General features: G+C 44.0%; 1 protein-coding gene across 2 annotated transcripts in view; it reads right to left on the bottom strand.

Annotated features, from left to right (window-relative positions):
- Positions 1-27,036, bottom strand: part of ADK (adenosine kinase) — a 289,560-nt gene that overhangs the window by 28,247 nt on the left and 234,277 nt on the right. For both annotated transcript variants that reach the window (XM_075422902.1, XM_075422903.1), the window contains exons 8-9: positions 20,097-20,132; positions 13,462-13,576 (exon numbers count right to left, since the gene is read on the bottom strand). In XM_075422902.1, coding sequence (XP_075279017.1) covers positions 13,462-13,576; positions 20,097-20,132 — 151 coding nt within the window. The remainder of the gene's footprint in view (positions 1-13,461; positions 13,577-20,096; positions 20,133-27,036) is intronic.

Here is a 27,036-nt window from a genome sequence, read left to right as displayed (position 1 = left end):
AAGCTGGGCTGTACTGGCACAATTTGCATAACCTTTAAATTTGCCATCATTTGATAGCCAACTGCTCTGAAAAATTCTTACCCAGTTGTCAGCAACAACAAGACGCTGCGCAAACAGCATTCTGCACTTGGGCAGGTGGGGAGGAAAGAGAGGGCACGCGTAGTTGATTGCACTTGTATATTCTGTCAGGAAATGGACTTATTATCAGATTTATGAAGCCAACAATTTGGAGTTCTGCAGTTCCGTTCGTGACCAATGGCGGTTCGCCACAGCGTGTGGCCTGGCACCTCTTCAGGCTCGCAGCACAATATCACTGTGTCGCATTACCAGGGACATCAATATTTGGTTCCACAGACTCCTCTGCGACTGGGATTTGGCTGCTGATCGCTGGGGCAGGCGGGAGCACCGGGAGGGATTGGGGGGGCGGCGGGGGGCACAGGGCAGCAGACTGCAGCAAACCAGCTCAGCCTAAGCAGCCTTCCAAACTTTCAGTCTGGTTCCTGGCGACTCTGTGTATTCTTTTTAAACAAACATTAGTATTCTATCACTCAGTAGGTATAGCCAAATCCTAACAATGTAAAAATAGTTTGTGTTTACTGTGCTCACGAAATATGCTGTCTGTATATACTTACAGACAGGTCTGCTTACGTTACTGACTTTATTATTCATAACAAAGAAAACAGCTCTGGTGAAAGCCAGCCAGAGCCTACTTTCATTCCAGCAGGATCAACTACATAAACGTTATTTTCTGTGGTATCCAGAGGTTTATATCTAAATTGCCACTTCATATTCTACGTCACGCTCCCGTGCGTCGAGGCCAGGCCATTGGTGCATGAGTAACGTGCACAGCCTACTTCTCAGGTACGGCATTGAAACCGTTTCCACTTTGCTTCATCTGTAAAACCTGCTGTGGGACCACTGAGCCAGACCGATCAACAAATCTCACAATTCCACTTGCTGACAATTAACTATTTTTGAGAACTCCAATTAACCTCCCCCCGCCCCAACGTCAACTCTAGATGTTTTGTTGTCTCACACAAATGACTCCCAAATCCCCGAAGCCAGGCGAAGCAGGACCCACGCAAGGACCCAGGCAACCCTCCCCTCTGTCCCCTTTTCCCACCAGCCAGGATCTCTGCTCGGTCCCTCCCGGCGCTAAGGATTTGCCTTCCATTCCGCCACCTGCTTCCCACAACTTCTACTGCCTGCAACCGGACGCTACAGCAGAGAAGCTTCTAATCAGACGGTCAGTTCCCGCAGTTAATTTTCACCCAGGGTCACCACACATACCCACATTTTACTCTCCTTCCACTCCATGCAATTATTTTACAATGACTGTTAGAGCTGGTGAAGATTAGAGGCTTGAAAACGTACGTTCCATCATTGATGGCAAACGCATGACACCGATAGCTACAATTTAAACTTTTCTACAATGTTCATTCAACCGTAATCACAAGATGGGAAATAAAATGGCTAAATTAAAGATGATAGGCTATCAGAGTCTGTAGGGCACCTTCCGAGTAGAGACTCTGCTGTTCAAACTCCTCTGTGATGATTTGTCGTGAAGCGAACTGCTGCCTAACAAAAAAAAAGGCTAACACTGCCAAAATAATGGGAAAAAAGATCTTCTACAGAAGATATTCTGCCCAGGTGCCAGTGGTCAAAGGGTCCAGTTCTTTATGCACCTCGTTTGTAACAGACAACAAAGAAGATACCTTAAGGTAAAACGCGGTATCAAATCTTTCCGCATCCGTAAAGTTCACTTTTTGTGTAACCTCTCGGTAGAGTACGAGAATTGAATTGGAGATTGCAGACAAGGTACAGCACACAGAAAGACACATGGATCAGTATAACCCATTAATATTCATGAATGTTTTAAGTTCTCCATGGCCATAATCGATATCCAATGAAGTTAATGAGATCTTTCCATTGATTTTAAAAGACGCTGGCTTGAGCCCCAGAGATGACAACCTCACGTTCCCTGCAAGCGCTCCAGCTGAGAGCCCACACCTCGATAAGCTGCTGCCCTCCCAGCCAGAATTTCAGCAACGAACAAAAGATACGCTCTCTTCTTTCAAACAGGTCTTGCAAAACGAGCAATATACCATCACCAACTCAATCTGGGGCATTTAATATCCTTAACTGACGAGCAGTCAAGGCCGCAGTGGTTACCTGCAATGTTAACGCCAATATGAGAGCCAAGAGAACCAGACAATCATTATTTGTTTAAGAACGAAAAAACCCAAAGCTTTAATCTGTTCTCCTCCCAAAAGGTTGAGATTCTGTGTTGTTTAAACTTTGAGCCTCTAGAAAGAAGCACTTCAAACTCTTACATCTGCTAACACATCGAAGCCCATCCAATAGATTTAATCACTGATGAGTAGAGTTCTAAGTTCAAACCGGCCTTGACCTTGGGCAGTATGACATTATCTGAAAACCATTAATGGTCTGAAACTAAAGGAAAAGCTCATTAATAAAAGCAAAACCATACAAAGGTAAAAAAAAAAAAAAAAAAAGAAAGAAAAAGAAAAAAAAAAAGAAGTTTTATTAAAAGTATTGATCATGACCTAGGGCACTACTACTATTGATCTTCCCACATCTCCCAAGGAAAAAAAAAAAGTTAAGCCAGCAAATTATTGATCTATTAAGAAACCTTCTGAACAAGCCACACATTTAATTTCTTACAACAAAAGAAATAATCACACCAAATTAGGGTAAAGAGCAAACATATTTCTTATAAAAAAACTGGTTAAAAAATTACTACCTGATTAATTTCATACAGTAGACACCCTGTTCGTCTGATTTGAACCGCAGCTTCAGGAGAGGAGCAGTCTGTGCACTGTAACCCTTCACTGCACGAGTTTCACCTCTCAACTCACTAAACCATGTGCTTCTAAGGAGCACGGGGCAGTGCCCAGTACTGAATGTTGCAGCAACGCAGAAGTACAGAGGAGGAAAACGATGAACTTTAAACCTGAAGCATAAACTGAATGAAAAGTTTGCAGGATAATTATTTCACATGAAACAGAATACCGTAGCTTTGGATTTTCTTCAGGTTGTTCGAACAGTTGGAAAGATCTATTTAGACTGACGCACTGCTGTAGCTGCAAAAACAGTCGCTGAACAACCAAAAGTCGGCAGAATTTCCTGCGTGGTGTCCCCGGCGAGGGGCAGCTGTCGCCTTCAGAAAACAGGATCACCTCAAGCCGCATCAATTACACGCACACGCGAAAAGCACTAATGAACCTGGGAAGGCTGTCCTTCGTTCCAGCGCTTCCCACTTACTGAGCGATCGGTTCTGCTGTCTCACCGTGCTTTTGATACAGTTCTGTGATAAAACTGGTGGTTTTCAGCATATGGGTTGTCCAAGAGATCATTTCCCTTGAGATAGCATATTCCTCACTCTGTCCCTTTACTCTTTGCTTTGCAGACAGAATTCTACAAGATCAGCAGCCGATCCCGGAGCAAATTTCCTTCCAGCTTTGGAACTACAGTCTTTGTTGCGAGACGGAAGTTGAAAATCCAACGTCACGTTTTCTGCCTCAGAGGGAGGCTCCACCGCGACCTCAGCTGCTGCAGTTTGCAGATGCTGTAGCCTCCTCCTTGCCTCCTCCCGCTGCAAATGCTGCGTCCTCTCCTCCCACACCAGCAGCGGTACTCGTGGGGACCGAGGGCTCGATGCCTTTCTGGCTGCTGAACGGGCTCCCTGTGCGGGCAGAGACGCGCTGGCAGCACAGGGGAAAAGCAGGGGATGGAAACGCCTGTCCTAGCAGGCACCAGTGACTTCTGACTTCTCCATCAGCTTAAAGCTGCCGGGGACCCAAGCCTCAGCCTCTCGTGCTCTGAGGACTACGCAGCCACAGACTGGAGAAGGTGAACTCTCATTCCCTCCATGGTTGCCCGGAACAGCAGGGCCTGCCTTGGCAACCAGGAGGCTTAACGGCTTCAGTTCGTTCTTCGCAGGATCTCAGGTTTCTGGCGGGCACTTCTGCTGCTTCGTGGTGTGAGCAAAGAGAAGAACACCGCGCCAACGGAATGTTTTCTGTAGGAACCACCTCACAACTCACTCAGGTCACCAGCAAAATGGTATGGATTTTGAAGTATTACAGCCATGTATACAGAAGGCATCAAAAATTTATGATAAATTAATTCTGTGTGGATGCTCCAATTGAGGAATAGCGTCACAGCGAAGGCCTCATTACTCAAAAAAAAAAAATAAAAAAAAAAATCAAAAAGTTAAGCTACAGCATGCTAAGCTACTTTCTTCCCTGAACAAGAATGTCCATTTGGGATTTAACGGCACCCGAATCGATATCTTACTGTAAATTAATTCAACTTTGCTCTCCAGAGCCAATCAAGACAGGCCTCAGGTGGTCTAAGAGATGGTCTCACTGAAACCCCCCTGCCTAAGCCCAGGCTTGAAGTTAGCTGTGCCTATCTGTTACGTGTAGCACCTCCAGCATACGCACAGTATTTCTGAGTGCAGCTCTTCAGCGCCCTGTGTGTCATCTTCTGGTGAGACATTTCGACTCATTTGGGATAATAAAAACAAAAGCTGAGTGTGAAGAATTGCAAAAATGTCTCACACTAATGGGCTAGAAAATGTCAATCAAAGCAAAAAAGGTGCACATACAAAAACCCATTCTAGCTTTAAATACACAATGATGGGTGCTAAACCGCCTATTACCACACCATGAAGAAAATTTGAAGTTACGACAGATAATTCTATGAAAGAGTCAGAACAATCATCAGTGGCAGCCAGAAAAGCAATAAAATGTTAGGAATTGTTAAGGGAGGGATACAGAACAAAGGAGGCAACAGAATTCAACCACTCTGTAAACTTCTCAGGCCCTTGAACGTTCTGGGCGCTCATTCACAAAGCACGGCAGACCGGAGGAAAGGTGCAGTGAAGGGTGGGCCGGGGTGTCAGAACCACAGTGCAAACAAAGAACAAATGAACAGAATAGGAAGAGAGCCTGGAAAAGAGACCAGCGAAGGGGAGGTACGCCAGAGTTCTGCAAAATCAAAAGCAACCAGACCGAGAGTGGACTGGCCGTGCAGCGCAAGCCGCAGGAGACAGCCAGTAACACTCTTCAGTGGCTGAAGCGAAACAAGTGAGAGGAGGCGTTTCTTTACCGAGCACAGAGGCTGTGACACTCCCCAGCACAGGACTCTCTGTGTGGTAAACTCCTATTTCGGGCTACTAAGCACAAAGACAACATCCCTAGTTCAGAAATTCCCAAGCTACAGATTGCTGGACGCTAGGAGAGTGTAACATGGAAGCATCACTCGAGACTGGTTCTGGTTTCATCCTCTGCTACGAGCACCCACACTGTGCACCGCTGCCGACGCCGGGTCAGACCGACCCTCGGTCTCCCCATGTCCCGCTCCCGCTCCCTCACCCTTCGTTGCCTCTCCAAGCTCATGTAACTGCCACCAGCTAAGCAGTGGGTTTGTGCATTAACAGTGACGCCTCCAAGAACGCTTTTTAGAATTATGGTACGAAAACTGAATTCCTAAATCTACGTATTTGTATTTGCACAACAAATACAGCAATTCTTCCATGCACGAGGAAGTGCTGCCTAGTCCTAAGGAATGGAATAGGGGCCCATATTTATTGCCCTCCAACAAACATGCGTGTTTCACAGTTTAAAGGGGTGATTTTTCCTTGGAACGCCAGAATGTAAACTCGTTATAGCACCTGAAATCCAGGCTAGGTTTAATAAGAGGTACAGTTTTGCCTTGAAAATTCCTTACTACTAGTGATTATACACAAAAATGTGATTTCCCAGCTTCACTCAATTTCTGAGCTAAACTGGTGCATTAGCAGGTTAGACTAGAAAAGAATTCCATTTTTTAAAGCAGTATGAAATTACTGACACACGCACGTTATGTACATACATGTATTTTGACATATATGTATATGCATTATTTGAGATGCAATAGTTGATAGACTTTGAAGTCCAGTTATGATACCGGTATCCAGGAACTCAGGTTTTAATAATGTGTTTCAGCTGTCTAATGAAATGCTCAGACCTCCTCTCCCACACAGCATGAAACCATGAATGGTCTCAGTTACAAAAAGGTATTACCATCTTTGCTATTCATTAATCCCTATCAACAAATCTTCCCTATTAATTTAGGTTTTGTGGTTTCCTAAGTCACAGCTAAACTAAAAATAATTCTACTGGGCTTTCTAGCTCATTTGTTATGCCATTAGTGGACTAAAATTTCCCCGTTTCCTAAATCCATTTTCAGTTTTTAAACTCTTCTTTCCATTTGTGACTATAAATGGATAGTGCAGAATGAAAGTGTGTAATCCTGTGAAAGCGTACACACGGTAATGGAACCCGATTACTATTTCCCCAGGTCCAAGGCACCGCTTTTGCTCGTGTAACATATAGGGAGGCTGGCTGATAAAAAGAACCAGTCGAGGTTTTTCTGTCTGGAAGGCTAAGCATGAAAGCTGCGAGAAGTAAGGAAAGAAATCACCCTTCTTCTTGCATCTTCGGGCAGAGCACATGATACTCAGTGGCTTACAGAAAGAGGGGCTGCAAACAGACCCACCATAAAACGTCAGCAGTGTCAATAGTAGTAAATACTTCTCTGCTTTATAGATAGGCTTACAGGGTAGCACGCTGGTTTGCAATCGCAGCACAACCTGACACAGAACACCTACGGACCTCTGTTAGAGCGAGTCGTATGCTTGAACATCAGCCCTTTCTATTCACCCCCAAAAGCAGGCAGCATCATGCCGTTACGATTTAAGAACGGCTCTTAAAATCTCCCTACTTCCCACAATTTTGACAACCCTTCTAAAACAAATGCTTTAACAACTCTCCTAAAACATTTAAGATCCAAGATACCCTTAAAAAGTAAAAGAAGCTTCGTCGTTCATAAAAACATACGAGCCATGCCTTTGCTGTTATTTTCATTTTAAGTCGGTTTTGGTTCTATCCAAACATATAACCTTTTAATTTCTGAACATATCTGCATATATTACCTTAAGAACGGTTGCAGTGGGTGACACCAACATCGGTTTAGCTCAGCACCCTGTTTCTGATAACAGGTAGAAGCAAATCAACGACCTGGATGAAGAGTCAGAGTGTACCCTCAGCAAGTCTGCTGATGGCACAAAACTGGGAGGACTGGTGGATACACCAGCAGGCTGTGCTGCCATCCAGCATGACCTGGACAGGCTGGAGAGTTGGGCAGAGAGGAACCTGATGAGGTTCAACAAGGGCAAGTGCAGGGTCCTGCACCTGGGGAGGAACAACCCCATGCACCAGTACAGGCTTGGGGCGGACCTGCTGGAGAGCAGCTCTGTGGAGAGGGACTGGGATGCATCAAGAGGAGTGTGGCCACCAGGTCGAGGGAGGTTCTCCTCCCCCTCTACTCAGCCCTGGTAAGGTGCCATCTGCAGGACTGTGTTCAGTGCTGGGCTCCCCAGTTCAAGAAAGATGAGGAGCTACTGGAGAGAGTGCAGCAGAGGGCTACAAGGATGGTGAGGGGACTGGAGCATCTCTCCTACAAAGAAAGGCTCAGGGAGCTGGGCTTGTTTAGCCTGCAGAAGAGAAGGCTGAGAGGGGACCTTAGAAATGCTTATAAATATCTGCAGGGTGGGGGTCAGGAGGATGGGGCCAGACTCTTTCCAGTGGTGCCCAGCGACAGGACAAGGGGCAACGAGCACAAACTGAAGCCTGGGAAGTTCCAGCTGAAGATGAGGAAGAACTTCTTCCCTCTGAGGGTGATGGAGCCCTGGCCCAGGCTGCCCAGGGAGGCTGTGGAGTCTCCTTCTCTGGAGATATTCAAGCCCCGCCTGGACGCGGTGCTGTGCAGCCTGCTCTGGGTGACCCTGCTTGGGCAGGGGGTTGGGCTGGGTGACCCACAGAGGGCCCTGCCAACCCCGACCATTCTGTGATTCTGTGATTCTGTGATTCTGTGAAATGCCTGGTCTTACTCCAACCTCAAAGCTTGGTAGGCAGGCTTCAAAATTTGGGAATGTTGCAGGTTTTATTGTGACATACTGATTTGGCTCTCTTGCACATGCTGTTTAATTTAAAGAACAGATTAAATAACAAGTAATAATAACAAGCAGAAATTCACAAAACTAGTTCAGCACGTACTACGTGGTAGGTGCGCTAGGGAGTTTTTCAGGGGGACGTTTCTCGTTCTTGCATTTGCCAGTGCTGCTGATGCGTTTCCTGAAATATTCTCAAGTACCGTCTCCCGCAAACGGAAGAAGATGCGAGTGGTTAGTAAGCCCTAGCTAAGGTGGCTTTAATGCTTGAATCCTTAAAGAAATCCATTTTTACTGCCATATTCTAACAAATGAGGTTATTACAAACTTGCCCTTAACAGAGGTGGTCCTGCAAACACTGGGGGGAAAACAGAATGGAAAATTCTATGTTCACGCCTGAACATGCCAGATTTCATAATTCATAACGTGAAAAAATGTTGAAGTGATTTTCTTTAAATTTGGATTGTTTTTCTTTCCTCTATTAAAGCTATAAACCAAGCCAAGTTTAAAGTTTGTAGCTTCAGCTGTTTTTGAATTATGCAAATATTTCAATAAAAAAGTATGTTTTTCCATTGCTGAACTGATTTCGCTCAGACTTTCCAAAGATTTCCCTCTGGGCCAAGACCAGTCGTAAAATGTATCTGCCTAAAAGTAATTTGTTTTAAAATGTTATGAGCAAGTCTGTAAAAGGGATAGCTTTCACAGCACTGGATCCTGACAAATGTTACAGCACACATATAGATGTGACATATATGCTCTTGCCAGAGCTTGTGATTCTGGGTGCATTTCTTCAAAGCTCCAGCTGCTGAAATCAGGAGATTGCATGTGTTCATTAACTCTCCTCCCTTTCCCAGCATATGTATTTTTCTGTGGTTAGAGAAAAAAATATCGAAACACGAAATTAATCTATCCCGTAAGCTCAGGAACCCTCAGTCAAATCCAGAATCCCAGCCCTGGGAAGAGGGATACGACAGAACAAGGCCGTGGTAGTGGGACCAGAGTCTTGACAGCCAAGCAATGGATGAGGAGCATCCTCACAAGGAACAAACCCAATACTGTTCCTCAAATAAACTTTTCTGGTCAGCTAGTCCATAGATCCTATTTGCAGTGACCAGTACCTCTCCCAAACCACAATCCTCGCTTCGGAAAGGCTTCATCACAGGTGTCTCTCTTGGCTACTTCTTTTCAAGAGAGTTTTATCAAAATTCAGTCACGCTGGGGACCAATGCCAGAGAAAATGACAACTTTTTTGTTGACAACATTGAAAAATGCACCTCAGGCAGGCTGGAGACGTGACAACATTGAAAAATGCACCTCAGGCAGGCCGGAGAGGTGGTTGATGCCCCATCCCTAGAAACATTCAAGGCCAGGCTGGACGGGGCTCTGAGCAACCCGATCCAGTTGAAGATGTCCCTGCTCACTGCAGGGGGGTTGGGCTAGATGACCTCGAAATGTCCCTTCCAACCCAAACTACTCTATGATTCCATGACATAAAGAGGAAAACTTCAGATGATGATCATTTGCACACGCTCCACGGAGACTCATTAGAAGCTGACAGTTAATGTAGTCAACATTTCATCTGCCACAGCTCCTGTGTGCCAGTTCTGCACACTCCTTTCTTGCCCTATAGAACACACGGATCACACTCAGCTTGAATGTGAGCTCGCCTCTTCCTTGCAATTATTCCTACTGACAGAGAACAGGAAGGAAGAGGAGAGAACAGGGGCCTTGGGGCAGGAGCACTGTGACGGAGGGGATAGGAACAGACAGTAGAAAGACCCAACGCACTCCACGATAAAGAGATAGAAACGTTTCCTCTGAAAACACAAATAATTCAGACAGCCGAAGAAAGTGGGCTGACAAATGGGAATGGCTTAGACTGGGATTGCTGATGACGATGTTGCTCCTCACGGTTCTCATGATCTGCTCCAGCTGCACAGACCTCCAAGTTGCTTGTCAACCCATGGCCCAGCGCCTGCAGCTTGTGGGCTCTTTGAAGCGAGCCACCAGATTTTTCTGTGGGCATTAAAACAATGTTGTGTAAACTGCAGCAGTTCATAAGATGATTAAACACCTTTGCAGTACGGCTGGGCCAGATTTTTGGAGAAAGCAGACATTTTAGCTGCCTCAGTCTAAGCTCTCTCGTTCATCCACAAGAGCTATATTCTCAGAACTTTCTGGTCAATCTTTCTTTCCTTTTGGGAACAAACTTCACCCTTCTGCCCTACGGTCTGCTCCTCAAATACCTGTTGATACTTCCATTCTCTAGAATGTCCGGCAATCAACAACTGTCACCACAGTCCTCTCCACATGCAATGACTAGCTGTATCTGGCCTTCTTCATCCCACCAAAATAAAAAAAGAAATTCCATGTCTGATTTCCAGCATGTATAATTCTGTGCCCTTTCACCAATGCACTGGCAACCTGCAACAACCCCTGTTATCCATCTTGTTTCCTCTCCTTCCAGCCACAGCTCTATCAAAGTGTATCCCCTCGTTATTTCCACTGCCTGGTCCCCCACTTGACCTACACCCAACCCACAGCTGCCTTGTCCTGGCCAGGACGCAGGGACTTTGGCAGAGCAAACAGAGCTGCTGTAAGGATGCTCTCATGGCCTCAGCGTTGCCCGTCTCATCTTGCCATGCATGCGCAGGGGAAGGGGAAGGGGGGTGGCCGTCTGGCCGTGTCTCTTCACGGAGCGCAGCCCAATCCAAGGCATTCACTTCCACTCCCATGGCTCATGGTAATGCTGCTCCACTGAGAGCAGAGACCTTTCCATGGGGAAACAGAATCAAAGAATCACAGAATCACAGAATGGTAGGGGTTGGATGGGACCTCTGTGGGTCATCTAGTCAAATCCTCCTGCTGAAGCAGGGTCACCTACAGTAGGCTGTAGAGGACCTTGTCCAGGGGGGTCTTGAATATCTCCAGAGAAGGAGACTCCACAACCTCCCTGGGCAGCCTGGGCCAGGGCTCCGTCACCTCAGAGGGAAGAGAAGAGAAGGAGGAACAAAAGGTAGAAAACCCACCCCCATCCACCTTGGGAGTCTGTTACTGTCGCACCTGTAAGCTCCAGCTCCATCCTGCGCTCTTCCAGACTTAAACTAAGCCCACTGGAATCTGTGATCTGCCCAACAGCTGATGGAGGAGGACGGTTAAGCGCAGCAGTAGAGGGGAAGAGAGAGTAGAGTCCTTTGCCTGGAGACTGATCCCCTCTGGCTGAGTCAGCACTGACAGAAACATCTTCCAACTAACAAACACGTTGTTTGCATTATTATTCACCTGGATGAAATATAAAGCAGAAGGTACCAACAAGCACATCCAAATCCAGAGCTGACTAGGCACAAACTCTTTGAGACCACGTCGTTTCCTCAAAGGCAGGACAAAGAACTAGACGCAGCCTGCTTTTCCAAAAAATGTACTCCTCTGCAGTGCATTACAAAAAGGAAATTAATTTTATACCGGTAACTAACTAATCTTAAATGCAATAATTCTTCCAAAGATCATTTAGAAACTTTTTACACTTTCCACTGCAGGTTTCCAAGCACAACTCGACCTAGTGAATGTTGAAACAAGTGTGTTAGCAGTACCCTACGCCATTCGGGGATATCATCGTACATTAAATTAAGGGATACACTCTCCTTCTTTCATTATTATTTTAATGTGAGGAGGTGGGAAAAAAGATGCTCCACACCAAAGGAAGGCAAAAGGGGGAAATCAATAACAAATTGGTATCTCTTTTGAGAATTGCCCCACAGGACAAACATTTTTATGTTCTTAATCATTATTAAATGACTTAACATGACACACAGAGCCTGGCGAGTGATTGCGTCCTGACATGAGAGCGAATTACAAATGAAATGAAAGATCAAGCTGTATTAGAGGACTGCCTCTGGGAAATGAAAATCTTTAATTCTCTTTTATTATTGACATTTATTTGGCTGCCATGAATAACAACATCGCAAAGAGATTCAGCTATGCTTGTGCACTGAACAGCTTATCCCACGGCTCAAAACCGCCTTAACATTTATCATGTTTGCTTTTGTCGCTGACACCGTTGCACACGCTCTCTATCCATCTTGCATTTATCATGCATATAAAGCGCATTCTCTAATTTAAGTTCATTTCACAGTGAACAAACAGCTACGATTAGCAAGTGTCAGTCCTCAAATAAGCTCCCAGTTGTAAAAATATCAAAGAAGGATTAATGGATTTGTTAACAACTCCAGTTCGAAGAATAAAATAAGTACGTAGTGAAAACTAAATAAGAGCACAGGAAGGTTACATACAAGGTTTGGGTTTACTACCATTATTACTAGTTGATGTATAAAAACCTTTTGACACTGCTGTTTCTCAGCCAACTATACAAGACTCCAGCGGAGTGCCTCCACATGGGCCACTCACATCAGGCAGCAACTTTCCGGAGACATTGCTTCCATCCTTCTGCAGTGGGATACACACACCCAACTCTCCACGACTGCTCTCTATTTCCTTTAAACCAGTTTGCAGCTAACAAAACTGGGGAAGAAGCAAACGCTTGGAGCAATCCTCCCAACCGCTGCTACGGATGCTCTACCACGCAGCGACACGCCTGCTTAGTGCCCGGCCCCGCAGCCACAGTCCGAAGCGAATTCTGCTTTGGAGGCAAACATCATACGAGTACGCACCGGTCTCTCAGGTGCAGAGCTTCCTCAGCTTCACTCCATTTCCAGAGGAGGAATTCAGCCCTGACTGATAACTTACCGTGTGAAGGAACGAATGACTAAAATGGCTTGCCACAGCACGTGTTTTTAATAGCTTTATTTACTCTGGAAGCATAGGTGGACGGAATTAAAGAGACTGTCAAAAGGCAGGCAGGCATGTTTCTCATGCTTCAATCTGTGCGTCGTACATCATCGATTCAGACAGCACAAACTACGTGTATCCCTGCTAGAACACCTTTTTCCCACGTACTCCTTCGAGAATAGAAGGGCAGACGGCTGAGAAAAGCTAGAAGTGAGACTTTCTGCTCAAAGCAAAATAGCCTGGAAATTCACTTCGTACCGGATTTCGCTCCCTCCTCTTCCCAAACGTTTAAATGTACTACACTGTTGCCCAGCTGCTCTCAGCAGGCATAGCGTGTTCTTGTTTGCAGCAAAGATGGCTACACAGATAAAATCTCAAGTCATAAAAAGCTGAGTAAAACCAACTGGATCAATATTTTAGATCTCTGTTATGAGAAAAGAACTGAAGATGTTCAGAATTAAATTCTCAGGCATTCCTGTAAATTATTAACTTCTCAAATTCAGAACCTTCAAACAATTAAAAGCATAACCGGTGAGAAGCACGGACCAACATCACAAGGCAAACTCTCCAACTAGTTGTTATGATTTGTAAAACCACAATTTGTAATTGATTGATGAGAATTACTATGAGCAACAATGGCAATTTGAGAAATCTACCTGTAGCCATCACAGTGTCATCCTTCCCCTGGGTGAAGACCACGATCCGTTGCCTTTTAGTGTTGACCTTTGGCAGGGCCTGTGTCTTCCGGGCTATCTCCTTAATGTCTTCAGTCTATTAAGAGAGAGACAGAAAATCCCTGTTACCAGCACACCAGAGCGGTGAGAGATTAGAACTTTATTAGCAGATCAAAGATTTATTTTCTTACGGCTAGGTATAAAATAGACTTTATTGTCAGTAGAGGAAGATTTTTACAAGGAGGAATACTTCATTCTGCTCAGGGTTTATGTAGTACTATGAGACCATTGTTTTTAATCTTGATAATGATAGTTCAGCTATTCCAATTGCTGCAAAACTGCAGAGCTAACAAAGGAATTACAGAGCATTTCCTAATGAGCAATTAGTGGGTTTCTTTGCTGCTAACTGGATTCTAACCTTACCTATCATAAAATTAAAAATAAAATTGGTAAGAGAATACTTTGGATAAACTTCGAGCCTGATTTTCATCCCATTTAGCCGGGTTTTATAGTGCTCTAATCCCTCTGATTTCAGCAGGATTACAAACACTGTTTCTCCAATTTCCCTACAGCGTAATGGTTGTGTACTGGAGATGCAGGGAAGCAACGGGTGAAAGCTATATCCAGGGGCACAGAACACCCCCCATTTTCTGCAGCAAAGCTAAGCTGCCAAAATTTCGGGAATCTTTGCTCGAAAGGGACATTGTCTGTACACCACCGTGCACAGGAACGGAGCAAGGGAACCAAACCTCTCACCCACCCAACGTCTCCGGCAGCCACACGTTTGAAATGTTGCATTTGATGCGAGTAACTCTAACGGCACAACTTGTCGTGAGAATATTATCCTTCCTGTTCTCAGAGTTGCCCTATGATCCAAAACACAAGGACTGCAATTTCTCATTTCCTTAATTTTCAATCTAGTCTGAACCTAGGTATTCCTGTTCTTCACATAAGCATCAAATCCTTTTATAATGCTGTGTGGGAAGCTTTTGTTCTCAGATTTATCTCCAGTCAGTAAGTTCTACAAACTAACTCTGCTATATGCCAACCTATTTCCTACCATCATTTACTTTATTGCTTTTATCTTTTTAACATTAGGAAAATTAAGCAAGACGGTAATTATTCTCTGGGCTACTTGCTCTGTCCCACTTCATTCCTATCTGTGCTGAACAACACCATACTTGTTTTCCCAGTTTGCTCTTGCGTACCAGCAACTGTAGTGAAACACAGTTGAGCTGCTGAGGGCCCGGCGCTGAACACATGAAAACAGAACGATACTTTCTGCATTGTTGTGTGTTCTTTATGAAGCCCAGCTCATTTTTAACACAATTACATAATGAATGGAGTTCATTCACAAAGCTGTCCGGAGGGATTTCAAGTCATTTACCAGTTGTTACAATTAATTTATGTTATTAATAAACTGATTTTTATCTTTCAAAATCCGCACGTAGTGTTATTTTGAAACCCAGGTACAGTATGTGCCATTTGGACTGCAGCTGCTGATTTAACAAGTGATGGATTATTTTTCGTCAGCAGGTCAGTGAAACACTTCAGGAACTATAATCTGCATACCATTCACTCCTGCTTACTTGCTGATTTTTTATAATATTGCCGATCTTCAAGCACTTCACCTTTCTTAAGGACAGCGAATGTGCCTGGGCTATATGTTTACCAGTATCTATTTATGTCAAAATCACCGAGCTCTTTTGCAATACTCTTAGCCTCCCTTTAATTTCTCCCAGCACCGGTAGTCAGTGAACCCACTGATTTCCACACATTTGCCCAACACGAAAATAATTTCCCCTGTCTTACTGGTCTCTTCACCTCTTCTTAACATTCTCTCACACTTTTCATTCCCATATACAAGACTCCCATTTGTGTAATTTCTTCCTTCCTCCCGCTCAGATTGTTCACACAGCTTTTGTCAGGCTATGCCTTCCACTGGAGAAGAAAGGGAAGAGCCTCGAACCCCTCTGCGCAGACCGAGGACAGCAAACAGGAGCCATCTCACCCCTAATTCTCAAAAGGCGAGGAGTCCCTTAAAGACGCCAGAGAAAAAAAATGAAACTGCTGCTTTTCTGTTTTGAAATGTCTTTTGAAGTGGCTTCTGAATAGTGGGTATCAGCTGGTGGCACATGCTGTTGAGCAGAGTGCGGATGGAGCATCACAGCCCTCCAGCCCGGTAACACGTAGGCTTCTGAAGGTTCGCCTCAGTTCTGAACTCTTTCAGGTCTCGATAATTAAGAGATCCATGAACTAGAAAATGCAATAAAGCATCACGGAGATGAAAGGAAACAGCAGAGGTGTTTGGGTTTTGCTAAGTAGGAAGGGACTACTTGTGACTTTATTCACACTTTTACAGTGAAGCAGAGCAGGCACAGAAATCCAAGGCTTGAAGATATTTGCGCCACTATTTACACGCACTTTATAAATTTCAAAAGGAAAACAAGGAAGTTACAACAGGAGAAACTGGCATGATCAAGAGATGATTTCATCAGCTTAAGGAAGAATAAAGATGAATTTCTATGCGGGAAAGAAGACCCTGAGGAAAAAGATTATTGAGGAATGATGGCAAAGGACGAAATAAAGTCGACAGTGAAAGAAAGCAAAAAGCACATATGTTTTCAGGAAGAATTAAATATATAATAAGCACCTAACAGTAGAAGGAAGGTATTAGGGAAAAGAAGGCAATTTTTTAAAAAGCAGAAATTTCAAAACAGTGGTTTGGAGACTTGCGTCTGATTGTGCAGACTTCAGAAGTAACGGAATAGCATCTTCTATGAGAATTAACTTGGCCATTTTCAGTTAAAATCACCTTCTATACTAAAATTCTTCAAAGGAAAAGAATAAAATGGGGTTTATATATTGGAAGAGCTGCAACCTCCGTGTTGAGGAGGCTTTAGCTTTTCCACACTCTCTCTCTGCCTGTTGTTTTTCAAAGGTACAAGTGTGACATTTTATAATATGAGAATATTTACAGCTTAAGACTGCAGATGTACTGTGCCCCTCACTTCACTGTCAGGCAAACATCACGAAATGTTGTCACCCCCTGTTTCTGCTCAGATTATATATAGTATTTTCAAATAGCTGGAATGAATAATACTTGTTTTGCGATGACTCGTACTTGCACACTTATCGAGACTTTCTTCTACCTCCTGCATCTACAGGCATGGCTGAATGGTAGGGCTGTGTTGGTCAGCGGTCCTAAAGCCTCTATAACGAACTCAGAGGATACTCACACCTACCCAGTTACACACCTGAATCTGATTTAACAAAGCTGAGGTACAAATCTCACAACAGCATGGTTGGCCTGTTGGACTGCACCTGAGCTACCCTGCGCGTGGCATTCATTCCAGCGAGAAAGTAGAACAGATGCACATAGAGAAAGTCCCTCAGCTACCCCAGGATCAGAGCGAGGTGTGCGAAAACCCACGTACAGTGAAAACTGCTCATCAACCTGCGTCTTCTGGTCTTTGCCTTCAAACAGATACCCAACAGCTGGGACTGCCACAGCCCTGACCTGAAGAGGCATAAATCCACCGCAAACAGCGGGCCCAGGCAGCGGACCTCAGTAACTTCAAGACCTAAATTTGGCCCAGGGTACCAAAACTCTCTAATCTGGCTCCTCAATAAATACAGACTTCGGAGGAGACCTCTGCCTCTAGCAGGAAAAATTATTTCGCGTGGCAGCTGCTACCGAGCCCTTAGACACAGACTGGTCCGTTCCCTTCATTTTACTCCTTGGGCCGACAGACAGAACTGAACCCGACGTTTTATGTTACAGCAGGATTATGTTCTCCCAATTCCTACATAGAATAAACAGCACGTTACCATTTTGTAAAAACAAAACTTCATAAATCTTTGTCCTGGCAATTTTGTTCTTTGAAACCTATTACAGACATCCAGTTAGAACATACTGACAACCCTTCTACCACTTCCAGAGGAACCAAGTCCAAGAGCTTCTCTGGGATAAAAACTGTTACTCTTCTAATGTATTACTGAGATGACTGCAACATACAATTAGGATGAAGCACTGTCTTCACAGGCAGTGAATTTGCTACTTAATAGTTTTAAAATGTCAGAGAACACAAAATTCACAAAAAGAAAACACTGATGTACTCCAGGAAGAGACTGCATCAGGAGTCATGTTCTGATTATTACAGATAAGGAGAGAAAATGAAGGAAATAACGGTCTTCAAATATCGTGATTGATTTTTCAAAAATACCTTGGATTTCAGCAAATGACAATGGAAAACTATCTCTTGGCAAGCTGAAGCATAAAAATAAAAATTCCTTTGAACATGGTATCTCTTACACAGCAACACATTTGTGCCATAGAAGTGTTTTCTCCTGCCTATGACAAGATTTTATTTCTTCAGAAAAGGTACATTTTTTCCTGAAATGGACTTCTTTGGACTTCTTTTTTGCAAGCACTTTTTGAGATATACTTAACTTATATTTAAAAGATGCATTTAGTTCACATAACCTGTTGAAATTACTGAAAGGAAGAAAAGGAGACAATTAAAAAAAGAAAAAGCAAAAAAAAAAAAAAAGCGAGTTACAACTGATTCTTCATGCTAGAAGATTTCTGATGATCTTTGCTAAAAGATAAAGCTCCAGGCTACAAGTCCAATTCGCTACCAGCAACTTTTCATCACTTCTATGATAAATATCCTCTTGATTTTTGCTCTGGTCACTCCAGTCCTTTACTTTCCCATGTTTTGCCAGTTCTCTCTTCTCAATGTAAATTGCAGAATTAGCTTTACAAACTTTTGAGAGTTGCTGGAAATTTTTCTTGTTTTTAATTGAAGGGCTAATTGCAGCTCTCTAAGTTTTCCCTAGGACACTTGATTAGAAGTGTGACTTTTTATTTTTGTTTTTGCCTCCACAGCACAATGGGAAAACCTGACCGGGGACGCTTCCCAAGTTTTACCCATCTCTGTCAGTGAACTTGACAGGCGAGTTGTTACCAAGCGAGGGGGTAATAAGAGAGATCATCATCATGACTGTGCACTTTACTGATATGCTGTAATCAAATGTGGCAGATTTAGGATGTTCAGAAGGAACTGTGCTCGAATCTCTAAGCAAGCACTAATGGAAAGGTTAATATGATGGTCGTTAGCAGACACCAGCAAAAGCAGTTTGTCACGAGAACTGAATTTAAACCAGGCACATTCAAAGTCTTTAGCTCAAGGGGGCAATAAAAATATAGAATGGGTAGACTTAATACACTATTTCCTTCCTTTTTTTATTGTCTAGCTACCAGAGGGTATCAATAATTTGTTATGCTTCATATTATATTTGGAGGCATCTGTGAAATTCGTTCATTTGATAGAATAAACTCAAAGTGTATTTTTATGCTAACAATACCGATTATACAAATGAAAATTGACAGTGATAAAAAGTCTTGATTTCTACAAAGCAGCCACACGAATTTGGGAAACATAAAATGCAATGGGACAGCCCCCAGTTTTAATATCTAAAACACTGATGGCATTGATGTACCTGCTGGTTTCGGCTCTAAAGAAGTCTAAATCATCGAACAAAAGCTGTCAGTCTGTCTGTCCCTCTTTTTTCACATGCATCCATCCAAACACAAAAGTGGCATGTTGGACGCGGTTTGAATTGCGCGGCTTCCATTATTTATGCAAAAGGGTGCAGTCAAAGCCCTATCGATTCTTTTACACTGCAAACAAATCCATTAAGGTGGGTCTTCTTCCAGTGAAAAAAACACCTAAAAGGATTTACTTGCGTTTAGTTCTGCAATTTAGATTTCAGTAAGATCACTTACTATCCGCAAAATTAGCACAACCGTTGTCACGTTAATTATAGTATTTAAAACCTGCCTGTTTCAATTCAGCACTAGAGACCAATAGCTGGTAGCTCTCCAGATGAAGTTATCTGAATTTAGCCAATGGGAGCTACCATTCAAATAAACACCCCGAGCAGATGAAATCCAAAGCTCTGAAAATCCCTGTAAAATCAACAGTGTTTACTTCAAGAAAGTAGAGGATCGTACATTCTCCGAGCACAGATAGAAAACACCAACTCGAATCTGTTTTGAAACACAAATTCCACACTACCCCTTCTAAAAGAAGCTGTTTGCAGAAGCACGGTTTACATTAATCAGTACCCAACAATTCTATACACAACCTTTCTAAAATTCATTTGCATAATGCTAATCCGCACATGGCAGGGTTTAAGTTATTTAAGCAGTGTTCTATTTCACTATTTCGTCTTGCTTCACCACTGCTTTAGCCGTGAATCCTTCTGGAGTGTAAAGCAGCTAATGAGGCAGCTTTTTAACTGAACAAACTGACAGGTCCCATATCTGCAGAGGCAGCTTGAAACCGTGCCCAACCTCTCGGCTTCCCAAGAGGCTTTTCAAAATTCAATAAATAACATCTGTAGGCGATGTTGGGTGCAGACCTAGCAGAGTGCGTCATAACACTGAGCTGGCAGAACAAAGAAACCATGACGACTGCCAAGTTTCCATGGCAACCGCTGCGAGGCTTGGAGAGTATAATAGCACATCAATCATTGTCCAAAAGAACTTCATTATCAGCAAGAAAAAAACCTTTAGGATCTGTTTAGTGTGCAATTGTGGGTTAACTCACCTCAAAGCCTTGCTCTCTAGCAAAAGTGGCAGCTTCCTGAAATAATAAAAAAAGAACAGTTAATTATAAAGTGCTAGATAATGAAGAAATAACACATTTTGAAACTCCTTCAGCCAGCTTTGCTTTTACGCGATTATCTCAGTGTACCCATAGACAGTTGTTCGATTCTGATAGTCGCACCAAAGGCTTCCCCCAACAGCAGCACAATGCCAACACACTCCACAAGTTAAAATAAAGAAGGTACAATCTGTTTTTTCCAGGCGAGGAAAGTTACTTCTGGAGACTGGAGACTTTGACTAGGAAACCACTACTTCAAATCCAGACAAACATCCTTCAGACATATTTTTAATTGAAATTGTATCGTGGCTCCGTTTATGTGTGGCACTTCATGGGATACAGGTTATCAAGCCATTTTAAAAAATCATTTGTCATCTACGGTGCATTAAAAAAAACGGATCACCAAATGTGTTCAAACCCTTGCGGTGGAATCAGAGGGGCATTTTAAAATACTCTGATGTCTTAATCACTGCTTTAGGCAATTTAACTCTGTTCTTTTCCGAAAGAACAGAGGAAACATCGGGGTATCAGAATGCCCTCATTTCTTATTTATATTAATGGGAGTAATTAAAATCTGTTTCGAAATAAAAGCAAGGAGACAGAAGACAATAGCGCTGGTTTTCCCTTACTCACGTTCTACCCTAACGCTGCAAATTTTGCAGTGAACCCTCAAAGTCTAGGTGTAGTGCTCTACACCTAGCACCGTGGACATGTCTATGGCAGCAGTGAGATCCCCATCATGACTTTCCATCTGACACGGAAATGGGAGTGTTTGGTAGATAGGCTCTGGTTTTGAGATGTTTCTGTAGCAGTTGAAGGCCATCTGGGTGGAGGCTGCGGCAGCTTCTCCTCCCCAGCCTCTTGCAAGTTCCGGACTCCTCTCTTGGGACTCGTACAGCAGTGTGGAGAATTGATTCAATGGGTTGGTCTAATGGCTACCAAAGCATTAGGATTTTTTTTGCATGGAGACATTTGTCATTCACATTAGCACACTTCGCATCATGCAAATAGATAATAATAGAGAAGGCTGAGAGGGGACCTCATAAATGCCTATAAATATCTTAAGGGTGGGTGTCAAGAGGACGGGGACAGACTCTTTTTAGTGGTAGCCAGCGACAGTACAAGGGGCAATGGGCACAAACTGAAGCAGAGGAAACTCCATCTAAACATGAGGAAGAACTTCTTCACTCTGAGGGTGACGGAGCACTGGCCCAGGCTGCCCAGAGTGGCTGTGGAGTCTCCTACTCTGGAGGTACTCAGAACCCGCCTGGACAAGGTCCTGTGCAGCCTGCTGTAGGTGACCCTGCTTCCGCAGGGGGGTTGGACTAGATGACCCACAGAGGTCCCTTCCAACCCCTACCAGTCTGTGATTCTGTGAAAGTCTTTACGTTGGAACTTGCATTCTTCCAGGTTCTCTTCGCCAAGTGACCTCAACAGAGGGAGAAGTCTTGAGGCAAAAGGGTGAGTTAATCCAACCACACAATTACCACACCAAACCATTTGAGGCCAGCGTCCCTACGACTGCTTTTAGCGCTGCAGAAAATACACACTTGTGGACCTAGATGGTCTGCCAGTTTGGGGGCTATGTAAGAACTGGAAGTGGGCACAACTGATTATACCAGCAGGATGTTGAGGTTAATAAAATGTGATAAGCTGAAAAGCACAACTCCTCCGGCTGCTTCGCTGCAGAAACATAAGGCTGACCGGGTTAGCCTTGGCTGATGTTGACAGCAAAACTGAATCACGGTCCTGACAATTGGGTGCGGGCAAGGTTAGCCACTTTGACAATTTACTCACAATTGAATTCCTTCTTGTACATCACACAGCCAATGACATTTGCTAGCCTGGCTGTCAAGAAGGAGTGTAGGGTTCAGAGATATCACGCAGTGTTTTCCTAAACCAGCATGTGATTAACAAAGCCTATGCTTGTACGAGAAACAGAGCCTGCAAGCCTCCGCTCAGAAGCGATGCCCTTACAATGGACTGCAACACAAGCACTAAAGCCTCAGAGGGGATTGGGACACATCAAAAAACAAAAATAAGAAAAATAAAGGAGTCATAAGGGGGCAGAGAGTAAGAAAACAGATTAAAAATGACATGCTGTAGCCAAAATACTTCTTTAACCTCAGGTTTTTGGTCACGCAGTTGAAATCGGAAGTTACACTGATCTGTCCTAAGGGGATTTTTTAATGTCCCGATCACAGAATCTCAGAATCCCAGAATGGTCGGGGTTGGCAGGGACCTCTGTGGGTCCCCCAGCCCAACCCCCTGCCCAAGCAGGGTCACCTACAGCAGGCTGCACAGCACCGCGGCCAGGCGGGGCTGGAATATCTCCAGAGAAGGAGACTCCACAACCTCCCTGGGCAGCCTGGGCCAGGGCTCCGTCACCCTCAGAGGGAAGAAGTTCTTCCTCATGTTCAGCTGGAACTTCCTCTGCCTCAGTTTGTGCCCGTTGCCCCTTGTCCTGTCGCTGGGCACCACTGGAAAGAGTCTGGCCCCGTCCTCCTGACACCCACCCTGCAGATATTTAGAAGCATTTCTAAGGTCCCCTCTCAGTCTTCTCTTCTCCAGGCTGAACAAGCCCAGCTCCCTCAGCCTCTCCTCGTAGGAGAGATGCTCCAGTCCCCTCATCCTCCTCGTAGCCCTCCACTGCACTCTCTCCAGTAGCTCCTCATCTTTCTTGAACTGGGGAGCCCAGAACTGGACGCAGTACTCCAGATGGGGCCTTACCAGGGCAGAGTAGAGGGGAAGGAGAACCTCCCTCGACCTGCTGGCCACACTCCTCTTGATGCACCCCAGGATCCCATTAGCTTTCTTGGCAGCCAGGTCACACTGCTGGCTCGTGGTCAACCTGTATTAACATCTGTGTTCAACTATTGCTTGGTCAGGAAACTGGACACCAGTACATTCTTACACCTGTGAAATACAACCTATTCTAGTGAACTAGTATTTCCTTACGCAGGAGACTTTGAGAGAACTCATCTTCATTTTCTGTACTGGGCCACCCATTTTCTGTACTGGGGCACCCACGCACAGCACCTGTGGTTCGAAAGACCCAGCCCTTCCACCAGCAAGGAGAAACGATTGCACTTTTGTCAAAGTATCTCATCTTTGGGTTCTCCTGTTAGAGCGTCAGCTTTTAGCCCGGTCTGCTGCCCGGCTACTCGAATGATGGTAGCTACCACACAACCACAGATTTTCCTGCAGCTGACCTCTAATCTAAGGGTGTCTGAACGTGCCAAAGAACAGCAGCAATCTTCTTTTCTGCTCTCCTATCAACCAAATCTCACGGTAACTCCCGAGCAGCTCCTTTCAGTAAGGACTGCGCCTCCAGCCCCCTAAGAATCAGCCTCTCTCAGAATTACACCCCCGTAAGAGCTAAGGCCCTTCCAGTAAAAAAAGATCATAAAGCTCAAACCACACCTTTGGAGACCACACTTTGGTGTTTGCAAACCGGTGAGAAATGTGAGCGAGGCGGGCCCTGAATGCCAGGGCCAGTTCAAAGTAAATTAACCAGATAAAAGCGAGGAGAACCTTTTAGGATCTATTCACAACAGTGAGGAGAGGAAACAAGCAGGCCCCATCTGTGCAGCCTTAGGGCACCTCACACTGAGCTCCCTGGCTCTAATAAAGTAGTCAGGTTAAAATCGAAGTGGCTGTAACATGTGGACACTGCTAGGGTTACAACGGCCAGCCAGGGCGTTCCCCGATGCCGGTGATAATCAGTATGATAATCACTGTATTTACAGGCTTTCCATTTTCCATCTGACACTGGAAATCATGAAGGAGGAGGGATTAAGGAAATAAACAACCTACACAGCAGCTTTACCGCTCCCCGGAGAATGCAGCATTTTCATTCATGCGTGACATGCGACAAAAGCAAAGCAGAACAGCGGCAGAACAGAATTTTCATAGGAGGCTTCATTTCGCATCAGGACTTCTTTCTGTTTTGATAAACTTTCAACATTATCCATTCATTACTCCGACTCGGCATTTTCAGAGATATTTTTCATTATTGTCTACAACAGAAGATCTCATTTCATAAAACCCTCTCTCCCACCTTTTTACTCTTTCAGACTAAATACATTAAAAAAACCACTCCTTTTTCTATATAATCTTTTTACTAACTGCGACAGCAAATTTACTGCCGTAGCACCTAAACGAGAAACAGGATTTGTTACTGGTTATGAAACATTATTTGGCTCATGCAGGTCGGGGAAAAAAAAATATCCTAAGTACAGTCAGGCTGCAAAAAGCCCATGTAGAGGTTACTTAATGGGAGTAACACAATGTCACCAAAGTTAACACACACCCTCTCTTTGCACAATAGTGAGCAGTTTACACAGGAAAGCGAGATAAATTCAAGAGATAACAATAAAAAAAGACAACTTCCGTTAGTGCTGGCCTTGCTGGTATGTTAGAACTTGCTTGCTAGTTGAAAACTATTTCCATTCTTGCCTGTATTTTATTGCCATTGGAGCCCCAGCGTTTAGTAAATGGAGCTGTCTATAATCTACACTGGGGCTAATTGTACCAGGACTTGTTAAAGGCCTGAGCCCTTTTATCACCTGCAATACAAACTATTTGTTTAGAAGTAAGCAGAAACATGGCCTTCAAACACATAATTCATTAGCATCTACATTCCTAGAAGGAGATGTTAGCCCCCTGCGTTAAAAGAATTTTACGATTATAGAGTTAAGACGGCTCAGCTTCAATAATCGCACAGTCGGTTTGCCGTAACGCACAGAAGGCACGCTATATATTAAATATTCTTGACACAGCCAAATTTTTTTTTTTGTCAGTACCAAGGCTTTATGACGACTTTGGTCAAACTACAGCCAGAATGGTAGCAACATGCATGTTGGGTTAAAATGAATTCATGTAGGCCAACATCAAACTCACGCAGTTGCACTGAGCAGCATTTAAAACCACGTATTGCTGAAATTAGCTGACAAAGACGGTTTCGAAAGCACCACCAACAGTATTATCTACAATATGCATTTTAACCTTTATACAGAGAAAAGGAGCGCTGTAAACTAAATTTGCATTTCATTGCGGAAATCAACATTATCTCATAAAGAAATGATAAAACAGCAGGGCAGCAATGATACCCTTGCACACTGAATGCCTTTCCCATAATTACACAAGAAAGCAAACGCAGGGGACACTGAAGCTAATCCCTCCCCTGCCATCCTTCTTGGTAGAGGAAACATCTCACAGAACAACCTCAACTCACATCTTACAGTACTGCCCTGTGCGGCTCGCTGGGATCCCCTGGATTTGATGTACTCTTTTTAACTGGGAGGCTACTGGCAGGTTTTGAGGGAGTTCCTGTGGCAGTAACTGTAAACTTCCTGACTTGCCCAGCCTCAGCCCAGAAGCAGCCCTACCCACATTTTCAGGAATACCATCCTCTTCCTCCGCAGAACAAACCTGTGACTCTGTGGGTTCAGCCCGGCCCAGGAATCCACACAACCTCCATCCCGCACACACACACAGAGCACGTGTAACTGCAGAGGAAGAGCCTTGATGTAAACCAGAGTGCATAACCACAAAAAGAAATCCACAACGCAAACTTGAATGGACTTAACTCCATGAGAAACGCTAAATGACTACGAGGACCATCCACTTCATGCCTGCATTTGATGGAGCCATTCCTACTGCTACCAACCATGTACACTTTACAAGACTTTTTTAACTGCTAAAATGTTCTAAAAATCAATCTTAAACATTTCCGTCCTTTCATACACTTCAGAAGTATGAATTGTTAGTTTTTTTTCCATTTACACTGTTTCCCTAAACACACTGAAGGCTACAATTATCTCACTCAGATAATTCCCTTTTTCTTCAGTGTAGTACCATCCATCCCACTCACCAGTTCATTTCCAAGCCTGGTGTAACTTTGTGTTCTTTGTATCCTCTCTTGCTTTTCTATAGATTGCCGTGTTTCCTAGCAGCAAAGTTAGTTTCACAAATCTTCTCTAACATTAAAACCCAATAATATGAATGAAATGGCTGACAACAAAGCAAAACAAGCAAATGGGGATATCGGGAAGATATAGTGATGCACACCGATATCTACAACTTCATTCCGTAGAAGACTAACTCATATAATCAAAGTTATATTATACTGACAATCTCCTTTCTCAGAGATAGATGTTGAAGGTTTGTATTTCTGAAATAGACGTGTTTCTTCATGATTTCCTAAAGGACAGTATATTTGTACAGCTTTCTATAACGAAACAAAAAAACAACAAGCAACCAACCAAACAAAAATTCATGTACTATTATCTGTCGCACTACACTATAGAGACGTGAAAGTCTTCTGCTTTGTTATAATATAATTACTAACACTTGTAGCTCAGCTTTCCTTAGGTAGGCCCATTGGTCCCTCCTATCTCCCTGTCCCTCCTGTCATCTTTCCCTGTCCCTAACAAAGAGCTTTCTTATACAATTCTGTGCTTTCAGATCTATACCCTTAGTTTTATAGACTCCATAGGTACTGAGAATCTCCGATTTCAGCAGTATCTGTTGTGCCCAGTAATTCTGAATACAGGCCAATGAAAGATGTCTTCTTTTGTTGAAATCTCCCTCCTTTTTTTGTCAGAAGAGAAGTCATGAAGACTACTACTGTCAAGATCACCGTGTGCCCTCCTTGGGGTATTTCCATCGCAAACCACTCATCACAGTGCAGCAGCTACGCCAGCTTGTAAGGAGGGGGTAGTGAGCTGCGCCATGCCAGCCTTTCCACTCTTCCAGCTCCAGGCCAGTTGATGCTAACTATGACCCTGGAAATGCGGCTTCAGGCGCAGACATGACAACGGCTTTTCAGTTGCTGCTGTTGAATTATAACCAAGATGTCATACATACACCTACTAACTTT

This window comes from Opisthocomus hoazin, chromosome 6 (assembly GCF_030867145.1).
Source record: "Opisthocomus hoazin isolate bOpiHoa1 chromosome 6, bOpiHoa1.hap1, whole genome shotgun sequence".
Lineage (NCBI taxonomy): Eukaryota > Metazoa > Chordata > Aves > Opisthocomiformes > Opisthocomidae > Opisthocomus > Opisthocomus hoazin.
Note: the sequence above shows the minus strand (reverse complement) of the source record. Positions and strands in the feature narration are given on the sequence as shown.